The sequence below is a fragment of the Arabidopsis thaliana genome, chromosome 5 (genome assembly GCF_000001735.4).
Source record: "Arabidopsis thaliana chromosome 5, partial sequence".
NCBI lineage: Eukaryota > Viridiplantae > Streptophyta > Magnoliopsida > Brassicales > Brassicaceae > Arabidopsis > Arabidopsis thaliana.
In genome coordinates, this window is record NC_003076.8 from 3148409 (window position 1) to 3171262 (window position 22854).

Here is a 22854-nt window from a genome sequence, read left to right on the forward strand (position 1 = left end):
CTTCTCCATATTTTGTTCCACTTCAATTATTTTATCATTTTGTTTCACCTAAAAAAAAGATTTAATATTTACATGGAAAAAAACAAAAACTTTAAATTTAAAAAATCTAAGAATGTATAGTAGATATTTTTATTAATAAAACTAAATAAACATTATACTACATGGTATTAATACACCAGAAGAATCTGGTGAAAACTTGAAAAACATTGCTTTCAAGTAGTGTAAGCCAAAGATGGAAACTTTTTTAGATCAAATAGGATTTCTCCAATGGCTTTTCACTCGCTATCTTCCTCCTCACTGTCTTCTAATTTGATATGGTTCATGTTCCTCTCTAGAGGAGGGAGGCCATCTTCATCATCCTCCTCTGATTCATCACCAGATTCACCATCTTTCTTAACATCTAAACCCAAAACAAGAAATAACAGGAAGCAAGTGAGATTTCAGCTTATGTTAGGTATGTGGTAATGACAGAGAGATTAGAAAAAGATGTGCCTTTACGTTCTTCGAGCGCAGGTGGTTGTTTTGGGATCTGAGTTTGCTGAGTAAGCCAAGAATTTTGAACTGAGATGATCTCAGCGCTATTCTCACATTTTGAGTACTCCTTTAGAATATCCCTGCGATATAGCGAGACCTTGTTAAAAGACACATAGCTCAATTGTATTCACCGATCAAAAAGCAAAAATGATGTGACGATGTTGAACTTCTTCGGTTTTGTTACTTGTTCAAAGATAAAAAGGCATGACCCCATTTGAATTTTCCTAACAAAAGTTCTGCAGTTTCCTTCTCCCCACTGATTGGAAAACAGATAGAGTAAGACATTAGAAAACCGGATAATGTATGACGAATAGAAGAGACGGATGGGTTTTAGGAGAAGATGTTATGGACTCACCATAGTATTAAAGCGGCAGATAAAGCCTCCACACATGATAACTCACATGGTCTTCCATAATTTACTGGATTAGCTGCTACTAACCATGGTACTGCAACCATAAAAGAAATTAGAAACATTTCCTAGAGATCTGGATACATATTTATCAGTTAAGTCGTAAGTTCTTACAAAGACGAGGTGCAGTACAACGCAGCTTTGCAAACGGGACATCAGTTAGACGTGCCCAAGAACAATCAACAACAGCTAATCCTTTCCTTTTAATCAGATCATAGTCTTCCCTTGAAACACATTGTCTACCAACTGGACTGCCAATATCATGAGACTCAAAATACGATACTAAAAACATCATCCAATGTCATAACAAATGACCCTAGGATACAGTAAAAAGAGGTATACCTTAAAACAACACCCCCGAATCCAGTGTTAACCCGTAATTCCTACAAAATCATCACAGAAGAATTTTTCAGCTGAAACACTTAGAAAGAAGAGGACATATATATTTTTACTAGCTCAAGATACTTACTTTTAACAAGTTAAATCTAGCAAGCTTACGACCTGTGCACCTCTTTGCATCACATTGACCAAAATCCTAAACAAAAAAAACACAGTTGTGAGTACTGAAGCAACAATTTGTTCTTCGAAGTTTCATTGGCTTTGAATAAAACATAAAGGAAACTATGCATACCCACATTGCCAATTGAACTTTTGGAACTGGTGCTTCATCCTCAGGTTCTACATAAAAAATCACCCAATAAGAGCATTACTGGTACTGGTAGTAATACTAAAACAATTAAAGCAGATCACATAACCACCACACAACATAAAAATCCAACTTTTCAGTACCTTGATCAAGAGGAAGCGATTCATCTTCCCTGCAATTTCAACGAAATCACAATTACTCAACTACGACAAATCGAAAACAGAGCTAAACCTCAATTCGCAAAGATAAGATTTACCTTGCAAGATTATCAGTCCGACCACGACTTGAATTACCTCCTTTAGATCGATTATGCTTCCCGTAACCCATTTTTCCGGCGATTTTCCCGACAAATGCAAAGGTTTTTTTGATCGGCTTAGGGTTTTATATGTAAATTAGGTTTTCTAATGGTAGCCGACGGAACGATGTTAAACCAAACCGAATCGAACAATTGAGTACACGTGTCATATATCACACCTTTCATTCAGGGTAATTACGTAATTTTAATAAATGATTTAAGACAAAACCGTAATTCCCAAAACCAAAACCGGACATATGATTGAGTACACGTGTAAAGTACACCGCTTGGGGTATTTACGTCATTTTACAACCTCGATTTCTTCCCGTTAAGCTTCTTCTTCTTCTCTCTCACTCTCACTCTAACAGTCAGTCATAACTCTCCGACCAACATTCACACTCTCTCGATATAATATCTCTCTTCTACAAATATCCTTCGATTAAGAATCCAATTTCTCTAGATTGTTTGCTTGTTTACTGTACATTAGCTGTGCTAGGTCGTGTTAATCTGAGAATTGTTTCCTGTTTCAGCAAAACCCTAGCTCGAAAAAATGGTGTCACGATCTGCTTTTTTACTCTTCTGTGTGCTATTTCTAGCTACAGAGGAGACTCTAGCTTCCTTATTCTCATCAAGGCTGATTCATCGCTTCTCCGACGAAGGAAGAGCGTCGATTAAGACTCCGAGTTCGTCGGATTCGTTGCCGAATAAACAGAGCTTAGAGTATTATCGGTTACTGGCTGAAAGTGATTTCCGAAGACAGAGAATGAATCTTGGTGCTAAGGTTCAGTCTCTTGTTCCATCTGAAGGAAGCAAAACTATATCTTCTGGAAATGACTTTGGATGGTACATTGTTTCTTTCATTTTCACTCTAAAATTAGAAAGAAAAAAAATTCCTCTTTTTTTCTTCAAGTTTCTAAATTTTGTACCTTTAGATTCGATTCCGAAGAAAAGTCGTGTTTTGACTAACTCAATCTGCTACATAGTCTTTTCCTTTGGGTTTACTTCTTTTTTGGATAATTATGCTAAGTTCTTGAATTTTGTAGATTAGTAGTGATTTGTTGCCTTATATGAGTTTTGTGTTTGATGTTTTACTCAGGCTACACTATACATGGATCGACATAGGGACTCCAAGTGTATCGTTTCTTGTGGCTTTAGATACTGGAAGTAATCTACTTTGGATTCCTTGTAACTGTGTGCAATGTGCTCCTTTAACATCCACTTATTATAGCAGCCTGGTATGTGAAATATAATGATAAGCATATGTTACTTAAATATAGAGTTAAGATAGTGAAATGATGACCGGTTAGCGCTTATTTCCAGTTGATTGATTGGCAGATGCTTCCTCGTGTTTGGGGGCACATGTTCTGCAGGCTACTAAAGATCTGAACGAGTATAATCCATCAAGTTCAAGCACCAGCAAAGTCTTTCTGTGCAGCCATAAGCTGTGTGATTCTGCTTCAGATTGTGAGAGCCCAAAGGAGCAATGCCCTTATACTGTTAACTACCTTAGTGGAAACACCTCGAGCTCAGGATTACTTGTTGAAGACATCTTGCATCTTACATATAATACTAACAATAGACTGATGAATGGTTCCTCCTCTGTTAAGGCTCGAGTTGTTATAGGGTGCGTTTTGCGTTTACTATTGTATGCGAGATGTTTGTTTGTGTTTTGAGCCGAGTATTGATAAGTGTGTCTTTACATTGCAGATGTGGTAAGAAGCAAAGTGGGGACTACTTGGATGGGGTTGCCCCTGATGGTTTGATGGGTTTAGGACCTGCAGAAATCTCGGTTCCAAGTTTTCTCTCTAAAGCGGGACTCATGAGAAACTCGTTCTCGTTGTGCTTTGATGAGGAAGATTCAGGGAGAATTTACTTCGGTGACATGGGACCGTCAATACAACAATCAACCCCATTCCTCCAGCTTGACAACAACAAATAGTAATGAACGATCTCTATACTTATGGTTTTTATTTTTTAACCATTTTATGACAGCTTTATCAATTAGTAACTTATGTTGATTTTTGTTTACAGTTCAGGCTACATTGTGGGTGTGGAGGCTTGTTGTATTGGCAACTCGTGTCTGAAGCAGACGAGCTTCACAACTTTTATTGACAGTGGACAATCATTTACTTATCTACCGGAAGAAATATACAGAAAAGTTGCACTTGAGATTGACAGACATATAAACGCTACGAGTAAGAACTTCGAAGGTGTTTCATGGGAGTATTGCTATGAATCTAGGTACACTAATTCTATAAAACAGATATATAGATAAAGAAGCTCCTTACTTGGTTTATTATACAGATAATTTTCTCTTAATGTTTTTTGGATTCTCCTTTTTGTTTTGATGGAGACAGTGCTGAGCCAAAGGTGCCAGCGATCAAACTCAAGTTTTCACACAATAACACATTCGTGATTCACAAACCTTTGTTTGTATTCCAACAAAGTCAGGTTAGACCATATAAACACATTTTATGATTCCTGCTAGAAAGAATTAAAACAAGATTTAGATTTTGATGTATTACATCGTCATAAACCACTTTTCAGGGGCTTGTTCAATTTTGCTTGCCTATCAGTCCTAGTGGACAAGAAGGAATAGGAAGCATAGGACGTATGTATTAGTCTTATACATATTCTCTCTTACATCCTCAGACCAATATCCTCCATTAAGTACACTTTATATTTTTCTTTTGCAGAGAACTACATGAGAGGGTATCGAATGGTTTTCGATAGAGAGAACATGAAGCTAGGCTGGTCACCCTCTAAATGTAAGATTTTGATTTTAACAGAACATTAGTACTAAGATCTCTTGTAGGATCCAAAGCTAAATCGAATGATACCGGGGTTGTTTTATGCAGGTCAAGAAGATAAGATAGAGCCGCCTCAAGCTTCACCGGGAAGCACTTCATCGCCAAATCCATTACCAACAGACGAGCAACAAAGCAGAGGAGGCCATGCAGTTTCACCAGCAATTGCAGGTAAAACTCCATCCAAAACACCATCATCATCATCATCATACAGCTTCTCTTCCATAATGAGATTATTCAACTCACTTCTTCTACTACATTGGCTTGCCTCTTTAATGTAGAGATAAAGATTGTCTTATCAAAAAACAAAAACTATTTTGCCTTGCATATATATAAGAAGTTGATCTTAAAGTCTTGCATTTATATCTCGAAATAATGTTAGTAAAAAAAGTCGAAATTTTTGTTCTAAATTATTTATTTAACGTCTGCAAACTTCGGTTATCAAATGATTAATAGACTTTTATGGATATACAATTGAATCAATTGAATAAAAAAAAAGATTCACTTTTGTTTTTTAACCGGCCAAACAAAAAAAAAAAAAAAAGCAAGATCACGGGGTTGTTATCTAAATCCGTAACTTCCCGATCGTTCTCACGGCGGTTTTTTAATCGCCGGGAGATTTTCAAGAGTCATGGCCACGGCGTTTCACGAGCTGCTTCTGTGCCTCCGACAATCCTTTTATCACTTCCTCATCTTCCGGTGTCTCTTTTCTCAATATCTCGTAATCTCCAACCGCCGATTCCCAATTCCCAAGCTGCAACCAACCATACACACACAAAAACATATTATATTTACAACCCCCAGTTTATACTATATTTACGATTTTGCCACAATTAAATTACCTTAGCGTTACAATCGGCTCTTCTGAGTCGAGCCTTGGTGTAGCCAGGACGGACGGCTAGTGCCGCTGATGTATCCTCAACGGCTCTATCGAACTGGCCCATTTTGGATAGGCAAGCCGCTCTGTTACATAGCAAGACTGAGTTTCTTGAGTCGTGGTCTAACCCTTCGCCATAAGCCGTACAAGCTTCTTGAAATCGTCCGGCTTTAAAGAAATCGTTTCCTCGTGATCGCGCTGCTGTAACCGCCTGCGCACGCCGGAGAACCATACTCACTTCCCTGTTGTTACCATCCAACTTGCCAGCTCGTTGAATAGCCTCAACAGCCTCTACGAATCTGTTTAAATAACCCGGTTTAGGTCAGATATCAACTACAATTGTTAGCTTGTAGGGACTCAAAGAGAACAAACCTGCCGGATGCCATGTGAACTTGAGCCCAAACGACCAAGAAACCAGCGTAACCGATCGATCCGTAATACTTTGTGCTCATTTCCCCATCGAAAACCGGGCATCTAGACAAAGCATCGTCGGCCTCTTGATGTCTGTATGTCTTCAAAAAGGCCTCTGCTTGCAATGCATATACTTGAGGAGCTGCATCAGCGCCTGTAGTTATGGTGTTTTCTGTTTCTTTGATCAAAGTGTTCCAATCTCGTAATCTCTTAGCCTCTGTACATTTGTTGAGATGTGTTTGAACCATTTTAGCCTTTGAAATGTCTTCTTGGTCAGCTTCTGGACCCGCATGCTTGAAATGATATATTGAATTCTCCACCTCTCCTAACCTATTGGTTTAAAATCTGTGGATTTCAGAAAAATGATGATAGTACTTGAGTCACAAGGTAAGGTTTTGATGAGATTACCTGAGGTACAAGTTAGCCAACCGATGGTGTGCTCTATGGTAATGAGGATCGATTCTGATTGCTTCTCTACACTCAAATACCGCCTCCAGAATTCTCCCCAATGCCGTTAAAGCCGCGCTTTTGTTGCTACGATAAGAAGCCTTTTTTGGATCGATGGATATTGCAGCTTCATACAAGGCTAACGCCTCTGCGAAATTCCCGTTCTTATAATCTTCATTACCCATTATCTTTAACGTTTCGGGATCCATTCGTGTGGAAATCGCTCTACACAAAGATCCTGACTGGTCTTGGTTATTTGAAGCCGGTATTTGTGCAACCGATGTTTTTCTTTCCTCCTCTAACGTCTTCTTCACTCCATACCCTCCACCAGTGTTCCCGTATCCATTGTTCTGGATAGTAGTTTGATTCCCACCCGATGGTCCAGGCTGCTTCAAGTTCCCAAGATTGCCAAACAACATCACATTGCTTGAAGAAGCTCGAACCATAGAGCCATTATTCCCTTTTGCTTTCTGATTATCGATGATCATGCTCTCTAGCTCACCTGATAAACCAATTGCTTCCCTCGGAACCTTCCTCGCTTGTTGTTGTTGGACTGGTCCTTGATTATTATTACTTGGTTGGTTATTCCCATTACTGCCTAACTGATTGTTATTTGGGTATTGATGCGATGAGGGTTTTGAAACAGGTCTTTGTACCTGGTTCTGGACCTCGATCGGCTCAGGTAAAACTTTATTTTCTTGAAGCTTCCTCGGGTTAAATTCGGTACATGGAGATTTGGTGAACTGAATGTTAGCGGTGGTAGCGGTTGCGGTGGAGGCATTGCTGCTACTCATTGTGCTTTTATGGCTACCATTGTCCGCGGGACATTTCTTGGACCACAAGCCACGTCTGTTAAACACAAACCCCAAAAACCGACAACGCGACTTTTTCTCCACTGGATTATCTGCCATCCTTCCACCTCTAGATAGAACCGAAACCCCGCCACAGAACAATCAATGGAACCCCAAGAAAGGGGTAGTGCAGGAAGATAGAAATATAACGAAACAGAGCTTAATGGTTTGTATTTACAGAAGAGGACAACATTGTTAAGAGGAGATAAGAGATATAGGAAGCTTCTTTTGCTGCGTTTCCTCTTCTTGAATCAATAGTTCCATACAAAATGGCATTATGATCAAACTAGGTTAAGAAGAAATGCAAAAAAGGAACAACTAAAAATAGGTCAAAATTAAATAATGAAAAGAACAAGAACAATTAATTTTTCTCTTCTCAAATCGATATCAAATTCTCAATAGACTTTGGTGATGGGTTTGTCTTCTGTTCTGTTCTGTTCTGTCAATTCAAGATTTCTTTTCCCCTCTCTCTCTTTTTCTGTTGTTGTTTGTCTCTCTTTTTTCTTATGGCTATTGCATGTTGACCTGGTATTGAGAGAAACAGAAAATGAACCTCAGATTTGTTAAGTCAATATTTAGAAAGAAAAATGGATACTTGTCGGAACAAAAAAGGGTCCGAGTTTTTCTCGACCCGATTCTATTTTTGGTTGATTTTTTGGGGTTCAAATTTGTTATTATATTTTTTCTAAGTAATTTAAGGTGTTTACGACGACGTATGTGGATTGCTCATAAAATCTAAAATAATGTGGGTTCACCAAATCAAGAATCTAAAGAGACAATTTTCTAGTTATCTTTATATATATGTTTGTATTTGCCATTTAGAAGTTTAGAACTCAAAACTCAGTTCTTACAATGCTAGCTATAATTTGCATGAAAATAGAAAATGATATTTTCGTGTCTTCTTTTTTTTTTGGCAGATTTTTGTGAAAAATATCTTTAAACCACACTTGTTAATTATAAAACACAGAAATATGTTTATGTTGCACTGGCCCTCAGTTTCGTGACGTGTTGTAAAGCTGGTATACGTACGTATAGGTTCCGGGAAGAAACTAGTTTTAAATGAATTACAAAATGTTTTTTAAGTAGTGAATTAGTACTAATCACCTCGTAACCCTAAATTAATAACATAATACAGCAATAAACAATTCTTAAACGAGTGGTTAACTAGCAAATTACGTTAACTCCTTAACCAACCAACGGGAAAAAACAAAACCATAATATTAAAAAACAAAGGGAACGATCGACTGATTAGTCGAGAAGCAGAACTTGTGGGCTTCGTGCACACACGTAATCACGTATAATGAATTTATTCTATATGTAATTATGTATTAATACTTTTACCTTTGTTTTATGACTAAATTATTATGCATGCTTGAAGTCGCTTTTAGGTCTAATAGAAAAAGAATCTGCCGACTTACTAGAGAGTACTGAGTAGAGACTAGAGAAGGGGTTTATCCATTTATGTTTCATTAGGGACACTTACTGAAGTAGACCACACGTGCGGTGTTTGGCTCGAAGCACGACAAGATTCAGATGAGTCATATCACCTATACTTCTGTCAAGTAGTGACCGACACGTTATGAGTCCCTTTTGATCTCTTTAGGCTTCTTCTGTTCGGTCCATTGGCCGGCGAAGTAGCGCTTGACACTCCATAAGACCTTCGAATATCATTATATAACTAATAACTTGCACAATGTAGTTCACTGTTGTAATAAATGATTTATCAAACTATCAATGCATTCATAATCTGTGGGTTTATTCGTTTAGAGATGGTGTCAAAATATTATATGTGAATAGAAACTGGAACAATAATATAATTTTTCTGTTTTTGAGATTTATACCGAATGAAGGAAATCATATATAGTATACTTTTCTTAACCAAATCTAATGTACAAATGTTTTAAATTTGCAATAATCCAACCGCAGAGACGCGGATTCGACGACTCGCATGGTTCGGCGACATTGACATTAGGACACGTTACAACGTACGCGAATGAGCGTAGGCCCATTTAAACCCATTATTAGGCCCAGTAGGTCCCACTTTTTTACCTTTGTTCTCCTACATAAACCAAATTCGCAGAGTAAGCTGGAAAAAACACACACCCAAGTCATCTTCATCTTCTTCCTCTCTCTTCATCTTTTATTTTGTAATATCTCTACCTTAATCTCTAGTTTTCTCAAATGGGTAGGCTTTGGTTTTACTTTGATTCATCTTGACACTTTAACTATCCTTCTCTTTGTGTAACCTATCCTCTGTTTTTGCAGTGCGTTTTGTCGTGGAAAAACCACAGATAATGTCAGCTAGTCAAAACATTGTCGTATCAGAGACTACAATGTCAAGTATCATCCCCAACAACAACAACAACAACAACAACTCTTCTTCACAGAAACTCCCTCCTTGTTTAATCTCAATTTCCAAGAAAAAGCTTCTCAAGAACATCGACATCATCAATGGTGGTGGACAAAGAATCAACGCTTGGGTAGATTCAATGCGTGCTTCTTCTCCTACTCATCTCAAATCTCTTCCTTCTTCTATCTCCACACAGCAACAACTCAACTCATGGATCGTAAGTGTTTTCAATAGTCTCTCACAAACTCCTGATAAGTCTTCCTCTTACATTTTTTCTTTCTTTCTTGTGTGTTTTACGACAGATGCAACATCCTTCAGCACTAGAAAAATTCGAACAGATAATGGAAGCTTCGAGAGGGAAACAAATCGTAATGTTTCTTGATTATGACGGTACTCTCTCTCCCATTGTTGATGATCCAGACAAAGCTTTCATGTCAAGCAAGGTTCGTCTTAAAAAATCACATTAATCTGTTTTGACTTGATCATATTTTGAGATTAATGACACTTTGATTGCTGTTTCTCAGATGAGAAGAACAGTGAAAAAACTGGCTAAGTGTTTCCCCACTGCTATAGTTACTGGTAGATGCATAGACAAGGTATTTCTTATTTATCTTTTCTTTGTCATTTTCCCCATATTTTTATAAATTTACAGTTAACTAATTCAATTTTTAATGGGTTTTGTTCAAAGGTGTATAACTTTGTGAAGCTTGCTGAGCTGTATTATGCTGGAAGCCATGGCATGGACATTAAAGGTCCAGCAAAAGGCTTCTCCAGACACAAGAGGGTGATTTTTCTAATAGCATAATAAATTGATAAAAACAAAACTTTAATACTTTTTTCTAACAGTACAAAACATTAATACTTTCTTTATTGCTTTAAGCTTATTTATTTCCTTTTTATTTAGGTTAAACAGTCTCTTCTGTACCAACCAGCTAATGACTATCTTCCCATGATCGATGAAGTAAGACATATATTATGTTGGGTCTATTAATTAAATAATTGAATGTTATCTTCTTTTGTCGTACATATGAGTTGAGTATTGATTATATAGTTTAATTTAAAGGTTTATAGACAACTCTTGGAAAAAACAAAATCGACTCCAGGAGCCAAAGTAGAAAACCACAAGTTTTGTGCTTCTGTGCACTTTCGCTGCGTCGATGAGAAGGTAAAAACCTGAAATCAACTTAAGAGCATATATTTGAGTATAAAAATATATATAACGAAAACAAACATTACAAATGGAAATTTGATAAACCAGAAATGGAGCGAACTGGTTCTACAGGTTCGGTCGGTATTAAAGAAATTCCCTACGCTGCAACTGACCCAAGGTCGGAAGGTATGACTTGACATATTCTCATTGTCTAAATATCTACTTAAGAATCTTTTTTTTGGAATCTAATTTTTGTTCTACAACTGTAATTGTAAATTATTTAACTTTGTTTTTGGATTTATTCAACAGGTTTTCGAAATCCGTCCAATGATTGAATGGGATAAAGGAAAGGCTCTTGAGTTCTTGTTAGAATCACTTGGTGAGTACTCGAGTTGTTGTTATTTTTTATTTTTATTTTTGTAAACACTTGAGTTGTTGTTAGAGTCACTTATTAGTATCTTTCACTCACTCACTCTTTGAAAGTATTTTTTTTTCTCTTGTCTTTTCTTTTCTATTAGAAAGTACCTTTTCTCGACTAAATCATTTTTCATCATCAGTATGGCTCAATTCTCCTTTTAAATTTAGATAATCAATTTTGAAGACTGAAATTTGAAACTTTAATTGCACGATAGGATTTGGGAACACTAACAATGTTTTCCCGGTTTATATTGGTGACGATCGAACTGACGAAGATGCATTTAAGGTATATCTATTTTTTCCATCATAACTAGCTAGTGTTTCATACAGTAGAGTATATAATTAACATACTAATCATATTTCTTAATTTACATTTTTGCCATGTATATTTTAGATGCTACGAGACAGAGGCGAAGGCTTTGGCATTCTTGTCTCCAAGTTTCCCAAGGATACTGATGCTTCGTATTCTTTGCAAGATCCATCCGAGGCAAGTCTTAATATATAATGATTAATAGTAGAAATGTGTAACTATACATTAATATACATAGCCATGCAATTAGCAGTTAATGGTTTTCTACTCCTGCTAACTTCACTCTCCTTAATACGAAATCAACAGGTGATGGATTTCTTACGACGATTGGTGGAATGGAAACAAATGCAGCCAAGAATGTGAAATGATAATATAATAAACGAGTGACAATATTCGAAATGCCAATGGATGTATATAATGAATATGTTCATGCCTAACTTTTTTAGGAACGTTGTAATTGGTAAAGGATATGGCAGTGTCTTTAACGTACCCCCATTAGGTTAATCTTCTTGTTCGTCACATTGTATTTTTGTAAAAAAAAAAAAAAAAAAAAAAAAAAAAAAAAAAAAAAAAAGAGGTGACAAATTTGTTGTTTCCAGTAGTCTACTAAGTTGTAAAGTACTCTTTGTAAAATTAATATGCAAACGCTTGTTAAGTAAGAAAGTAGTACTATTTGTTGTCTCCCAGTTTTTAATATATCAATGGGTTTTTTTTTGGATCTACGTACGTACATTCCGTTTTGTGTTAGAAATTTGTTAAAAGATTGATCTATCAAAGGGATCTGTATATATGAAAATCTTACTGGAAGTACAATAGATGTTATGGCAATGTTTGGTAGTTACTGATGAAATAGCTATATTTTCCCCTTCTCTATTATTTTCCAGTGCTTCAATCGATATGTATTTATATATTATTTATAATTTAAAACCTTACGTTAGATTTTGAGACGGTGACAAAGTAAAAAGTACATACAACATACTAATTTATTTGTAAATTGTATAATGCGACACATAGTTAGTAAAATAATTAAATGTATATGTGGATAACTGGATATAATGCGAGGAATTTGAAAGTGTTTGATACTTAGATGTATCTAGATTTGTCTCACTTTGTGTACTTGTCTACTGACACTTTGACACATAGCCTCATGGGGTCCAAGTGAAACTAAATTATCAATTTCAAATCTGTCTGGGACGTACATTTCACTAGTATAGATGAATCAACCTAACCAAGTTAAATCGCATCAAACCACGAATTTATTACTTGTATTCTTGCTCGTAGTGGCAAAGGCAAACTCTGGAAACTTGGACGTCTTATTTTGTTTTATTGTTATTTTGGGTTAAGTCGTGTTCCTCTTCGTGCATGTCCTTTGGCCCTGATTACGAACGCTCTGTATATTTATTTGCTGGTACGAGACAAATTTATTATATCGTATTGTAGGAGCAGATTTTGTAGTTGTTTCCAATCCAAGATAATTAATGCGATAATGCTTCTTTTTCTTTTTTTTTTTATTGTGTGGATTTCTGATGGATGAGATTTTCTCTCTACAAACGTTAATATATCCATTTGTATGTATATTTGGACTTTATATCTTTTAGGTCAGCGACGAGAGAAATATTTTTTTTTGACAAATGAGTCTCCTCCACGAACCTATTGTCAACTTGAACTGTAATCTGACAAGCTTTAATTAGAGCTTGATTGGTTCTCCTTCTACCACCCGCAAACGCAGCGTTTGCGGGTGGTAGCGGTTGTTAGCGATTGAAAGCAATCATAGACACCGCTAGACATCGCTTTAAACCGCTCGAAATCGCCCGTTTTCAAAAGCTCCTTCTCGCAAGCGTTTGCGGTTGCGGGCGGTACCGGTTAGGTTAAAAAAAAAAATCTTTTTTTAATTAAATTAAATAATTGTGGCTTCCACCCAAACTCTAATCACTATAATTAAAATAATCTAATCTTTTATATATTTTATTTTTATTAGAAAACTTTAATCAATATATTGTAACCCTGTTGTCTCAATTATGGCATCCGATGAAAATCAAAATCAAGAATCAAACATAAGTATCATCTATCCTTTTCTTCATTCATTAGCTAGTGTAATTCTTTAACTATTTCATAGCATCGTTGTTTTTATTTTATTTTGTATTCTTTTTAGTTTTTTAATTGAATACATGTTTCGATTTTTTTTCTCGATTAGAAATCATTTGGTCGGACGAGATGATATATTGTATTTATATTTGGTCAGAAAATCAAGTTTTCTAATATTATCAATTTATCATAATATATTTTATTTTTATTTCTTTTAATAGTAATATATTATATTTATTTTGGTTATTTTTTATTTAATTACTATCGCACCCGCTGGTTTACCAGTCATAAAACTAACACAAATGCACCCATTATCAAACGCTCAACCAGTCGTTCAAAACGTTTGATAACGCTTGAAACCGCAACCGCCCGTTTCCGCAAACTCCCGCAACCGCAACCGCACCCGCTGCGTTTAAACCAGTCAGGCCCTTAGTCCCGTTCCAACTTAGCCGGTTGAACTAATCAAATAAACTAAATTCGATGTACTGCAGATAATCCATATGTAACAACTAACAAGAGAACAATTAGATGTGAAACTTGAAACTCTCATATTTTTCAATATATACTAATACTAGCTGTGAATTAGTGTATTACAGAATATTACCATGGTGGCGTTTGGTCTAGTACTGGCGTACACATATGGTCTCTTCAAATGAGTGAGAAATCGTTCTCTCTTGGTTTAAGCGACAGAGAAGTTTTGGTTCCGATGGAAAGACATATGGGTCTAAGTCGATAATTTCTCAAGTTAACTTCAAAATAATCACGGTATTTGTATTTTGTTTCTACTAGAATAATGTGTGACATCGCATAACTGGAGTATGTACATAAACTTGAGTGATATTAATCTATGCATAACCGTACTATCGTCCGCACACTATTTAGCCATAGAATTATATAAGAGTTAGACAAATTAAACCACAAGTAGATAAATTTACATGTCAATCCCAGTCGTCTCTGACTTTCCTACGCTACTGTTTCCTATTCTTACTCAAATTAGTGTTTACGTACGTCTTTTGGATTCTGACAGTGGAGATGGTATATACAGACTACAGCGACATAAATGAATACATACATATGTACATGTTACATAGATGGACATATATATGAGTGGCTATAACATCATCAGATGCATGTACGTAGTGTCTGTGAAAGCTGAAATATGTGTACAAAAGAAAAGTCATGACTATACGTATAGTGTCATAGCAAATCAATAATAATAGTGGATGGTCAAAGCTTTTTGTCCATAGCTTTTGGGTGTATAATGCGACTAACTATCACAATAAGGCTGCATGTGTTTTCAATCCCTTTCGATGTAGACATATCACCAATACTCAGTTTTTACTTTTATATATATGTATTCTCATTGTCCATGACCTAGATTAAATAATAACAAAATTACACTAGAAACCCATAAGTTTCCATATTGAATTTGTGAAAGTAGCTATATAGGATATGGTATGTGAAGGACAAGAAGTAAGAACCATTGCACCAAATTGGTGGTGGCCTAGTGGTACAAAAGGGTTGCGTCCTTTATACCGAAGTTCAATTTTTTTTACTATGGAGGAGTATTTTTTTAAACTGGAATTCTTAAATACTGACTCCGGAAACAGAGGAGATTATGAGACAAAGATCCAGAAGTCTCACGGTTTAACAAAAAAAAAACCATTGTGAATGAAACGATGGACTCAATTTACCCAAAACATGTCATGAAGAGAAATATACAAGAATGAAGGGTAGATTTAACCGTCTCTATCTTTTTCACCAAATATATGATTTTATTTCCCCCAATATTCATTTTGTATTTTACATGGATCCCCCAGTTGTGTTGAAAACAACAAGGATACAAAAAACTAGAATCCACCAACGTAGAATGAATTCAAAGAAATGTTGCGAAACTTCTAAAAGTTAGCTAATATAAAGTGGCAATTCTGACATGGCAATGAGAAGAGTTGAGATTGGCCAAATTGGATTCCACTTACTCCTTTGGCCAAAGGTAGAATCCACAGTTTTTAATTGAGATGCGTTAAAATATACTATATATTAAAAATAAAAGAAAAAAGCAGCAAAAACTAAAAAAGGAAAAGAAAAGAAAAAAAACGAAAACCTAACACATGGGTGAGGCAGGAAGCAGAGACAATGAGACAATTCCAAAGAGTTACAAAGTGTTGTCAAACTAAACTCACTTCCTCACTTTATTTGAACGTGAAAAGATGGATTCCACTCTTTGCTTTCCCTTCAATCCCTCTCACTGGCTGATTCTTAGCTCTCTATGCTAACATTTCTTAATTAATTGTTAGCTTAATCAAATTATTTGATTATACAACCTTCAAATCTCAATTATTGGTGACTAAGGAGTCTCTTTACACCACAAGTCTCGTACTTTTTAAGTATAATATATTCTTAACCACGTTAAATGAGATATGTCTTCTAGATTTATATATCTACGCAAAGGGTACGGTTCAGTTAAAACCTAAAAAGGGAATCTAATCTAACCAAGTATTGCAATGTTTAATCATATATATGCTTAAATCAATGGCAAGAGTATCATATATTTTATTCGGCTAATATTTTAGTAGACTTGTATATGTATTATAGTATCAATCATGTGGATCTTGGAGATGGTATTGAATGAATCACGTGGAAGAGCTCAGATTTTATGTCGAGTTATACATATCAAGGATTTTTATATATATTCTATTCGCTAGTCCCGTTTATAATTGGTTTCTCCACAATCAAAAGAGCATTATTAAAGAGGAAGGTTTTTCTGTTATCTCTTCTTTCTCCATTTTTGATACTTATAACAAAACTATTTTTAATATATATTTTGCATGTTGTCAGAAACTTGAAGGTGAAGAGAAGAGGGATGGTCTTGTTTTTTGGGCTCCCGTAGTTTTGTTACACGTGTTCGCATTGGCGACCGGTCCCCGCTTTGAGGGTCGAGCTTTCCATTAGTTTGTCTTGATTCTTGGCATTTTATCATCTGACTTATATACTCGCTCACGTATATCTGTATGTATGTCATACATAGATCGTGAGCGTTTTTTTATCTGAGTTTAATTAGTAGTAAGCGTAGTTAAATTATATTGAATTACATATTTATAATTTGTAAGATTAGATATGTGTCCTTAACGTCAAAAGAGATACTTATTAGATAGGGTCATACATTATGACTAAATGTTAATCACGCATACTCTTTTCAAAAGATGGGATCTGCCTAACTCGTGTACCAATGAATGAATGGAATATATTATATATACGAGTAAATTAATGTCTCACATGGGAACTCCTGCGAAGGCGAATGTCATAACAATGGGGAGCCAAATTACTATATACGTGTCTCTCGAACGTATATGAACGTGAACTCTGTAAGGACCAAGCAAATATATTTATCAAACACAATTTGATCATTGAGAAGTATATAACATAAATCATACTATATTAATAGCAATATGCCAATATGCATCCATGTGCAAATAATTAGACATATATCATTTTAGAAACACACACTCATTTTATATATACACTAATACACACACTAGGTGACTGCGTTTCGCACCGAATTTGTTTTGTTATTTTACCAAAATACTACATTATATCTTATATCTACCGACATCCTTTTCTTTTTGTAATTACAAATCTAACATCACTAGCCATATATCAGAATATTTCTAAACAATTTTTCTCTGTTAATGCAATTGAATAAAATGAAGTCACCAATTAGTGTGTGTATATGTATGTGTGTGTTTAAGATTGACATATTTTAGGATGGCAGAAGCCCACAGGTGATTAGGTTTAAATCATCTTTATTAGGCTTGTTTTCAGTACATTAATAAAATAGTGGGTTCGTAAACCAAATTTACTGCTCCAGTTATTGTGTACAAAAATCAAAAAGAGCCCAAAAGTAAATTACCAATGTTCAAATTTGACTTGTTCAGACGTTTGTTAAATGATCCTAAGGTTAACGCTAACTTGCGACATACGTCAAGAACTGCTGCTTCTTTCCATTGTCTTCAGTTTTTTCCAACTTACTTTATATCATTTATTTATCCAGAAGTCAGTACAATCACCCAATTTTTGCTAACACAATCCCCCAATTTCGACAATAGACACAACACATTAAAGAAAAACATGAGAACAAATGTTTTTTTTTTCTTCCAGTATTCCTGAAATCCTTTGAATCCGAGAAGATAATTCAGTTTAATTCAGATGTTATATAAACAGAATGGTCAATATTTACAAAAAAATTACTTTTATGGTTGACTTATTTGCATGTCATAGAAATAAGTATAAACGAATTCAGCTCCTAATTCTTAATCTAAGAACTTACGTAACTCATCAATGTTCATTAGATGTTACTTATCAAGAATTTTGTAAGATTATCACTACGAGCGGACACCAGTTGCAACCTTATACTTGAGTCTATGTCATCACAAAGTAAAACAGAACGGTCTCAATGCCAAAGTAACACAAAGAGACATGTGTGTAGTAGTAACTGTTTTCTTGAAGAACGCAAGGAGTTTGATAGAAGAACTTAACAACCCCAACAATAGTTGCACACATCCATAATCATTTACGATTTTAAGCATCTATACATTGCATCCAGATACTTATAAAAATTTCCAGAAAGAGAAGTTGGATTCATAACAGTATGTGTAAGAGTACTTACTGGGTGTTGTGTTGTTGAGGTTTTTTCATTGCTCTCTCTAAATCCATCTTGCAATCGTCTCGCAATTTTTTCATTCTCACAAAGCTGTTTTGCTGCAAAAGTTGGATTTCACACATTCAAAACTCAGAAGCAAATGGTTAACAGTACAATTAGCATTATGCTATGAGATCATATTAAAAGCTTCTAAAAGCACTTACAAGGTGGCTACTCTCTTCACTGAGGATATCGCCCATGCTAAGAAAGAGCGACCTCCACTGGGCCATGAGCTTGGATTCTTGTTTTGCAGAAACTGAGTTTCCCGTGGCATGAAAATCTGTAGATCTTTCTTTAACATTCCCTTGAATCAAGTTGCTAGCTGCTTTCTGACTCTTCTTCATGGCTGGTTCAGAAGAAACAAAAAAAAAAACAGATCTTATGACAATAATAACAAGAAAATCTTCAAGAGCTTGTGGCAAATATATGCTTTATACATATGAAGATAATCGGGACTTACCGGATAATCGTCCTTTGCTATCCTGGTAATTAAGATCTGACCAAATATACGAAGCTGAAGCAATTCATTGATAGCAGTAGCTAAGTTAGATAATGTTCATGGAAATCAAGAGAAACGATAAGTCAGAAAAAGCTGAAAAATCAAACACCTGTGAGACAGAATGAACAACAGCATGATCTAAGCAAGTCATCTCCTGTATTCAGATTCACATGCTCCTTATTCTTAACATTGGAGCATCTACTCATTTCAAATGATCTCAAATTCTGACAATCAGACAACTCCTTCCCAGTCTTCAGTAGATTCCGGCTCTCGGTATCGCTAGTTAACAAAGATAAAGCCAAGCCTTCTCCACCAGTAACATCGGTTTGATCCGCATTAGCAGCTGCGTTTAACTCTCGTGCACCGTCTCTATCACCAGGTTCAAAATAGATCTGTATAGACTTGCTTTCCTTCAATGCTTTGCAATCTCCACTGGAGAATTCCATTACAGCATCATGATACTCTTCTTTGTCAACAGCATCACCAGAAGTATTCTTATCAAACGAACAAGACCCTTGAATTGTATCCAAAGGTGTAGCATTTTCCTTAACCAAATCATCTACGACTAAACACAACCTCTTTGAAAACTTCTCTTTTGAAACTTCATGAGCAACGGTCTTACCAGATTCATCAAGCAAATCACCCAAAATCGATGAAATCCCTCTTTTCTTTGGAAGATTCGTCAAATCACTCAAAACGGGTCGGGTTTGTTCCGACACTGATTTGCTGCTATCTTCAGTCATCTTCAAAATCACCCAACAAAGAAAGATCAATACTTTCAATTTCAAACAACAAAACTAAGTCAAATTCGATACTAAGAACTCATTGAAAGTCGGAAACTTTAACCCCAGATTAGAAATTCAACAAAAACCCTTAATCCAAAACTCAATTTCGAATCGATTCGTACAAAAGGATAGAAAAAAACTAGAAAATTTGAGTGACTGACCTAGAGAGATTGATAGGATTCGTCGGTGGGATAATTGTGGAGGATCTGATTGGTGGGGAAATTAGGGTTTTTGATTTGGTTGAGGCGGGAACCGTGCGGAGTTTCCGATCTCGATTTTCTTTTTTTGGACTCGCGTTTTTCGAAATCACAATTATTAAATTAAAGCATTAAAGTGAGACTGGAGAGATATCTCAGTGGTCCCACTACTTACTGAGATAAAAAATCATTAATAAAGCCCAATAGTTTTGAAATTAATAAGCCCATTATAAACTTACTGGGCTTGATACATACGTATCAGAAGGGATCATATGGGCCTGACCTTATTTTGAAGTTTTGAACCCGAGTTTCCAAGTAACCGACAAATCCCAAAATTATGTTTTTGTTTACATATTTATTCCATGTATTATTTTTTATTTTTTACTGTAATTAACTATTTGTTAGTTTTCATTTTGAAACGAATAAGTTGTAATTAAATCCATTCCCCAAAATATAAAAAGACATTTAAGATGGTAAGAAAAACGTACAAGTTTCTTAGGTAAGTAAGCTTACGTAAACTCGATCGTAATAATATTTGCTGATATCAATAATCCCTGAATTCCCTCGCTTACGATCAAATTCAATGCTTTCAGTTTCATCTTATGCCATCTCTCGCTCGTAAATAAAATCTTTTTTCTTAAACAGCTAAAATCCTTTTAATCTTCTTGTCTATTAATATACTTATCATCACCTATAGGTCTTATATTATGCAGTGTGCACACATGTATTATCCACAATTCTACAAATATGTATTATGTATTATCAGATTTGTAGTAAAATTCTTGACGACAAAACTATACTTTTCTATTGCTAAAAACCAGATATTGTTGGAAATATACTTATGTGGTAAGAAAACGATGTTGTTGAAATACACAAATACTAAAATACAATTCATGCGTCTTGTTTTCTAAGATGGAAAGTTCCCATGAATTTTCTTTCCGGCTTTGACTATCTTAAGGCGGCCATTTTAAAAATATACCAACCATGCTTAAAAGAAAAAAATAGGTACAATTTACAAAAACATTCCTATATTATGCGCAAAGTGACAAGAAAAAGAAACAGCCCTATCAAAAGTTTTAGTTAGATATATATTAATTAAGTCGGTGCAATCAACTCTCGTTATCCATCGAGTATGATGCAACCGAAGAACAAGTTTTTTTTGTTGTTGTTGTAAATGTTAAATACCGAAGAAAAAGTTTTAGTAACGTCCGGCGTCGTGATGCCCGGAGATAACTCTTATCCACCTAAAAAACATAAATATTTCCGCCACAAATTTCCAAATACTCTTACAACTTATGTTTAGCTCAGACCAAACCAAACCAGGAGATTTTGACACGTCCTTCATATCACATGCACACCATCCTCCTCCCACCAAAAAATCATATACAATTTGTGATCTTCACATATAAATAAGCAATCAATTTTAACAAAGGTGGTCGTGTTACATCGAGTATATCCTTCTACGTACGGACAATAACCTCAATCACGTATAATAATATATAGATATATATCAATTTAGTCCATGACTCGAAATATAATGGACTAACATAAACAATGGTGGAAGTCGAAGAATTGGAACCACTTAGTCCAATGGACGATGAAGAAGAAGAGATAAGCTATGATGACCTCAAAAGACGCATGTGGAAAGACCGAAACCTCATGGAAAAAAAGCTCAAGCAACAGAAACGACACAGCAACGACGTCGTTTCGTTTACAACACACCGAGCCGAAGCTTCACGGCGCAAGAAGATGGCTCGTTCTCAAGATTCAGTGTTGAAGTACATGATGAAGATCATGGAGGTGTGTAAAGCTAAAGGTTTTGTATACGGAATTGTACCGGAAAAGGGTAAACCAATAACCGGTTCTTCCGATAGCTTAAGACGTTGGTGGAAAGAAAACGTTCAGTTCGACCAAAACGCTCCAGACGCTATCACAGATTACTTAGCACTCGCGGCTGCTGCTGCTGCAGCAGAGCTAATCGATAAGTCCTCATCATCCTCGAGCTTATTACACATGTTACAGGAACTGCAAGACACGACACTAGGGTCGTTACTATCAGCGTTAATGCAACATTGCATGCCGCCACAGCGGCGGTTTCCGTTAGAGAAAGGAATTGCTCCGCCATGGTGGCCGACGGGGACGGAGCTTTGGTGGGGAGAACAAGGAGCGGCACATGAGCACGGTGCACCGCCATATCGAAAGCCGCACGATTTGAGAAAATCTTGGAAAGTTAGTGTTCTCGCGGCTGTGATTAAACACATGTCGCCGAATTTGGGAAGAGTGAGACGTCTGGCGAGACAATCTAAAAGTTTGCAAGATAAAATGATGGCTAAAGAGACTGATACTTGGTCTCGTGTCTTAAACCAAGAAGAAGCTCTTCTCAATATCAAAGACCTCAAGATCTCGGAAGATCAGGACGATCAAGAATCGTCGGGGTCTAAGAGAAAAAGTGAGTCTATGGAACCGTCTAAGAGTGTTTACACTTGCCAAAACTCGAGTTGTCCTAAAAGTGATGTGAGTTTTGGATTCGGGGACAAGAACTCGAGGACGGGTCATGAGATCCAGTGTCTTTATGGGTCGAACCAAGAACCGAGCCAGAGCGGTGAATATACATCTTCCTTGCTTGAAACGGTTCCAAGTATTGTTACTAATTCGACTAGTGAAGATGATTATTACAATGTGAGCTCGCGTGCACTGGACAAGCGAGATGATGATGATCATAGCATTAATGGGAATTGGATGGAATATTTCTGGTTAGAAAAGATGCAGCAGGAGTTTCATTGCTCTAGGAGATTCGAAGATGATGAGGGTACTGGAACGGACTTTGACCAACTCACAGAATCTGATCGATCGGACAACGTGAATTTGAACCAACTTACAAAATCTGATCGATCGGACAACGTGAACCGGAGTGCTTTTTCAGTTTGGGACATGGGTTGCGAGGACAAAGACATATACATGTTCGATTAATAGTTAAGCTCGTTAATTAGTTGCTATGCTTTACATGTACCCAAAGTCAGAACATTTCTGTCTGTACTTCTCTAGTTACTATACAACACAATAAAATAACTTTTAGATCTCGTAA

General features: G+C 36.0%; 6 protein-coding genes and 2 long non-coding RNA genes across 12 annotated transcripts; 5 read left to right on the plus strand and 3 right to left on the minus strand.

The window, feature by feature from the left end:
• Positions 1–15: 15 nt before the first annotated feature.
• Positions 16–2026, minus strand: AT5G10070 (RNase L inhibitor protein-like protein). Of its 2 annotated transcripts, NM_203032.2 has the most exons (10): positions 1846–2025; positions 1733–1761; positions 1575–1621; positions 1413–1478; positions 1286–1326; positions 1058–1194; positions 890–980; positions 719–790; positions 493–614; positions 16–400 (listed from the first exon to the last, which is right to left on the minus strand). In NM_203032.2, the coding sequence occupies exons 1-10, from the start codon at positions 1914–1916 to the stop codon at positions 276–278; spliced, it is 801 nt and encodes a 266-aa protein (NP_974761.1). In that variant the 5' UTR covers positions 1917–2025; the 3' UTR covers positions 16–275. The 2 variants fall into 2 exon arrangements, with proteins under 2 accessions (NP_974761.1, NP_001318524.1); NM_001343087.1 differs by having other exon boundaries at positions 493–790; positions 1846–2026.
• Positions 2027–2177: 151 nt separating this feature from the next.
• Positions 2178–5086, plus strand: AT5G10080 (Eukaryotic aspartyl protease family protein). The gene is made up of 9 exons (NM_121046.2): positions 2178–2727; positions 2981–3119; positions 3255–3508; positions 3592–3822; positions 3916–4125; positions 4242–4335; positions 4432–4495; positions 4581–4652; positions 4743–5086. The coding sequence occupies exons 1-9, from the start codon at positions 2435–2437 to the stop codon at positions 4970–4972; spliced, it is 1587 nt and encodes a 528-aa protein (NP_196570.1). The 5' UTR covers positions 2178–2434; the 3' UTR covers positions 4973–5086.
• On the minus strand, positions 5086–7841 carry TPR13 (Tetratricopeptide repeat (TPR)-like superfamily protein). Its single transcript, NM_121047.2, has 4 exons — positions 6388–7841; positions 5941–6309; positions 5534–5867; positions 5086–5445 (listed from the first exon to the last, which is right to left on the minus strand). Exons 1-4 carry the CDS (start codon positions 7335–7337, stop codon positions 5314–5316), a joined length of 1785 nt encoding a protein of 594 aa, NP_196571.1. The 5' UTR covers positions 7338–7841; the 3' UTR covers positions 5086–5313.
• Positions 7842–9285: 1444 nt separating this feature from the next.
• Positions 9286–13300, plus strand: TPPI (Haloacid dehalogenase-like hydrolase (HAD) superfamily protein; the record flags this gene model as incomplete). 4 transcript variants are annotated; one of them, NM_001343088.1, is made up of 12 exons in its annotated part: positions 9286–9462; positions 9543–9844; positions 9930–10070; positions 10152–10223; positions 10316–10411; positions 10532–10588; positions 10691–10792; positions 10886–10963; positions 11087–11156; positions 11410–11480; positions 11589–11681; positions 11811–12037. In NM_001343088.1, the coding sequence occupies 12 exons, from the start codon at positions 9459–9461 to the stop codon at positions 11865–11867; spliced, it is 1143 nt and encodes a 380-aa protein (NP_001318525.1). In that variant the 3' UTR covers positions 11868–12037. The 4 variants fall into 4 exon arrangements, with proteins under 4 accessions (NP_001318525.1, NP_196572.2, NP_001332536.1 ...); NM_001343089.1 differs by having other exon boundaries at positions 9378–9462; positions 11470–11480; positions 11811–12043; NM_121048.3 differs by having other exon boundaries at positions 9368–9844.
• Positions 13301–16067: 2767 nt separating this feature from the next.
• AT5G01655 lies at positions 16068–16465 on the plus strand. Its single transcript, NR_142526.1, has one exon. It is a non-coding gene; the product is annotated as an other RNA (long non-coding RNA).
• A 1469-nt stretch (positions 16466–17934) lies between these two features.
• AT5G10110 (DNA-directed RNA polymerase subunit beta) lies at positions 17935–19938 on the minus strand. Its single transcript, NM_121049.6, has 5 exons — positions 19734–19938; positions 18897–19530; positions 18749–18802; positions 18453–18634; positions 17935–18347 (listed from the first exon to the last, which is right to left on the minus strand). The coding sequence occupies exons 2-5, from the start codon at positions 19528–19530 to the stop codon at positions 18252–18254; spliced, it is 966 nt and encodes a 321-aa protein (NP_196573.2). The 5' UTR covers positions 19734–19938; the 3' UTR covers positions 17935–18251.
• A 952-nt stretch (positions 19939–20890) lies between these two features.
• Positions 20891–21221, plus strand: AT5G01665. Its single transcript, NR_142527.1, has one exon. It is a non-coding gene; the product is annotated as an other RNA (long non-coding RNA).
• Positions 21222–21231: 10 nt separating this feature from the next.
• On the plus strand, positions 21232–22854 carry AT5G10120 (Ethylene insensitive 3 family protein). Its single transcript, NM_121050.2, has one exon. It carries the CDS (start codon positions 21324–21326, stop codon positions 22737–22739), a length of 1416 nt encoding a protein of 471 aa, NP_196574.1. The 5' UTR covers positions 21232–21323; the 3' UTR covers positions 22740–22854.

Excerpts from the sequence above, each read along its gene's own strand:
- AT5G10070 (NM_203032.2), bottom strand. The coding sequence starts at position 1,916 with ATGGGTTACGGGAAGCATAATCGATCTAAAGGAGGTAATTCAAGTCGT. Across the intron at positions 1,479-1,574 it reads AAGTTCAATTGGCAATGTGG|GATTTTGGTCAATGTGATGC; the intron begins GTATGCATAGTT and ends TTTTTTGTTTAG. Across the intron at positions 1,327-1,412 it reads CTAGATTTAACTTGTTAAAA|GAATTACGGGTTAACACTGG; the intron begins GTAAGTATCTTG and ends ATGATTTTGTAG.
- AT5G10080 (NM_121046.2), top strand. The coding sequence starts at position 2,435 with ATGGTGTCACGATCTGCTTTTTTACTCTTCTGTGTGCTATTTCTAGCT. Across the intron at positions 2,728-2,980 it reads TCTGGAAATGACTTTGGATG|GCTACACTATACATGGATCG; the intron begins GTACATTGTTTC and ends TGTTTTACTCAG. Across the intron at positions 3,120-3,254 it reads CCACTTATTATAGCAGCCTG|GCTACTAAAGATCTGAACGA; the intron begins GTATGTGAAATA and ends CATGTTCTGCAG.
- TPR13 (NM_121047.2), bottom strand. The coding sequence starts at position 7,337 with ATGGCAGATAATCCAGTGGAGAAAAAGTCGCGTTGTCGGTTTTTGGGG. Across the intron at positions 6,310-6,387 it reads TTGGCTAACTTGTACCTCAG|GTTAGGAGAGGTGGAGAATT; the intron begins GTAATCTCATCA and ends TTAAACCAATAG. Across the intron at positions 5,868-5,940 it reads GTTCACATGGCATCCGGCAG|ATTCGTAGAGGCTGTTGAGG; the intron begins GTTTGTTCTCTT and ends TTATTTAAACAG.
- AT5G10110 (NM_121049.6), bottom strand. The coding sequence starts at position 19,530 with ATGACTGAAGATAGCAGCAAATCAGTGTCGGAACAAACCCGACCCGTT. Across the intron at positions 18,803-18,896 it reads TTGTTCATTCTGTCTCACAG|CTTCGTATATTTGGTCAGAT; the intron begins GTGTTTGATTTT and ends GAATTGCTTCAG. Across the intron at positions 18,635-18,748 it reads TAGCAAAGGACGATTATCCG|CCATGAAGAAGAGTCAGAAA; the intron begins GTAAGTCCCGAT and ends CTTCTGAACCAG.
- AT5G10120 (NM_121050.2), top strand. The coding sequence starts at position 21,324 with ATGGTGGAAGTCGAAGAATTGGAACCACTTAGTCCAATGGACGATGAA.